The sequence below is a fragment of the Thalassophryne amazonica genome, chromosome 6 (assembly GCF_902500255.1).
Source record: "Thalassophryne amazonica chromosome 6, fThaAma1.1, whole genome shotgun sequence".
Classification (NCBI taxonomy): Eukaryota; Metazoa; Chordata; class Actinopteri; order Batrachoidiformes; family Batrachoididae; genus Thalassophryne; species Thalassophryne amazonica.
This window is the reverse complement of record NC_047108.1, coordinates 40,657,556-40,659,000: the sequence shown is the minus strand read 5'-3', so window position 1 is coordinate 40,659,000 and position 1,445 is coordinate 40,657,556. Positions and strand designations below refer to the sequence as shown.

The window sequence follows — 1,445 nt, the reverse complement described above, 5'->3', positions numbered from 1 at the left end:
AAAAAAAGTGATTCATTATAAACTTGCAGATAATCATTCCATTAAAATCACATGGAATTCTGCTTTTTTAAGCTCTTGTTGTTGTGCTAATTAGCATGAGGGTTAGCTGCAGAGGTCTCTGTTCCACACGTTGTTTCTGCGTTTCTGGTCGGTCCCACAAGTTTTATTTCTAACATGTTCCGCTCCGTCTTTCTCAGGGGATGGAGGACAAGGACGACGACGGGACTCTGCTGGGCAAGTTCACGTACGACCAGGACGGAGACCCGACACAGACGTTTGAGCTGCCTGTAAGTTTGAAGAAACATCTAAAGATCTGGTTGCACTTTGTTGTCTAGATATTTGAACTGCACACATCCTAACAGCACTTTTCTCTGCTCCTCTGTTCTTCTCTCCACCTGCAGAAACCCAGCGAGGTCCATCGCTACGTGTCCTTACGTGTGCTCAGCAACTGGGGTCACGCAGAGTACACGTGCGTGTACAGATTCCGTGTGCACGGAACGATGGACGTCACATGATGTTTGAATTAAATTTGTTTGTTTGTTTGTTTTAAATCCTGTAAATAATAAATTGATTTAAATGAAGAAAAACTTGTTCTTTATTTCAGCCACTTTAAACAGAAGTTTAACTCCTTCTTGGCAAAACTGGAGCCTTTCTGACAAACTCCTCTGGACTCATATGAAGAAATAAAACAGGTTCCAGTAACTGAAGAGCTGCTGATACAAATCCCATCTGTGTCTTCATCAGTTTAAAAAAAAAAAAAACGTAGAAAAAAGTGACTCTGGTGTCAGATGAAAAGCCACCATGTAAAAGTTTTCCTTGACTGGATTTGGAACAATTTTGAGGCGGTTTACGAATAAGTAACATTTAATAACAAAAATACTCTGTAATATTTACAATCCTTCTCTGCCCCACTCTGTAAAGCTGGACAAGTGACGCAACACACAAAAGTTGCACAATATAGTTTCTCAAACAGCCACAAAAGCCTGTAACTCTTTTAGAGTCATCATGGGTTCTTGATGGCTTCCCTCACTGGTCTCTGTTCAACAGATTTACCAGTTTGATGGGTATCACACATAATTAGTGACTTAGAAATGTACATGTGTCCATCCCCTGACTTTAAAAGAAAACTGGCAGTAATTTAAAATAAATAAATAAATAAAACGTCAAAATACTTATAAGCTATGAAAATGAAAGCTGTGTAAAAAATGTAATTAATCAAAGGCTCATAAATTTTTAAATTGTTGTAATTAACCCCTTGAATTAAATCTGAAATTCTACACTACAAGCATGTTAGCTTCATTTTCATTTAAACTCCATTCTGGTCATGCACAAACTCTTGTTCAAATAAGGTGATTATTAAAGGGGTCTTTGTTGTGTTGAAGTCAGGTTTAACTACGTTTTATGTTTTCATGCGTTTAAGGTTTAGTGTTAAATATCTCAAAAGT

General features: G+C 37.6%; 1 protein-coding gene across 1 annotated transcript in view; it reads left to right on the top strand.

Moving 5' to 3' along the window:
- LOC117511449 (SUN domain-containing protein 3-like) overlaps positions 1-550 on the top strand; it is an 8,030-nt gene extending 7,480 nt beyond the window's left edge. The window contains exons 10-11 of the mRNA XM_034171473.1: positions 198-287; positions 402-550. Of these exons, the coding sequence (XP_034027364.1) occupies positions 198-287; positions 402-515 (204 nt within the window). The 3' untranslated portion in view covers positions 516-550. The remainder of the gene's footprint in view (positions 1-197; positions 288-401) is intronic.
- Positions 551-1,445: the final 895 nt, after the last annotated feature.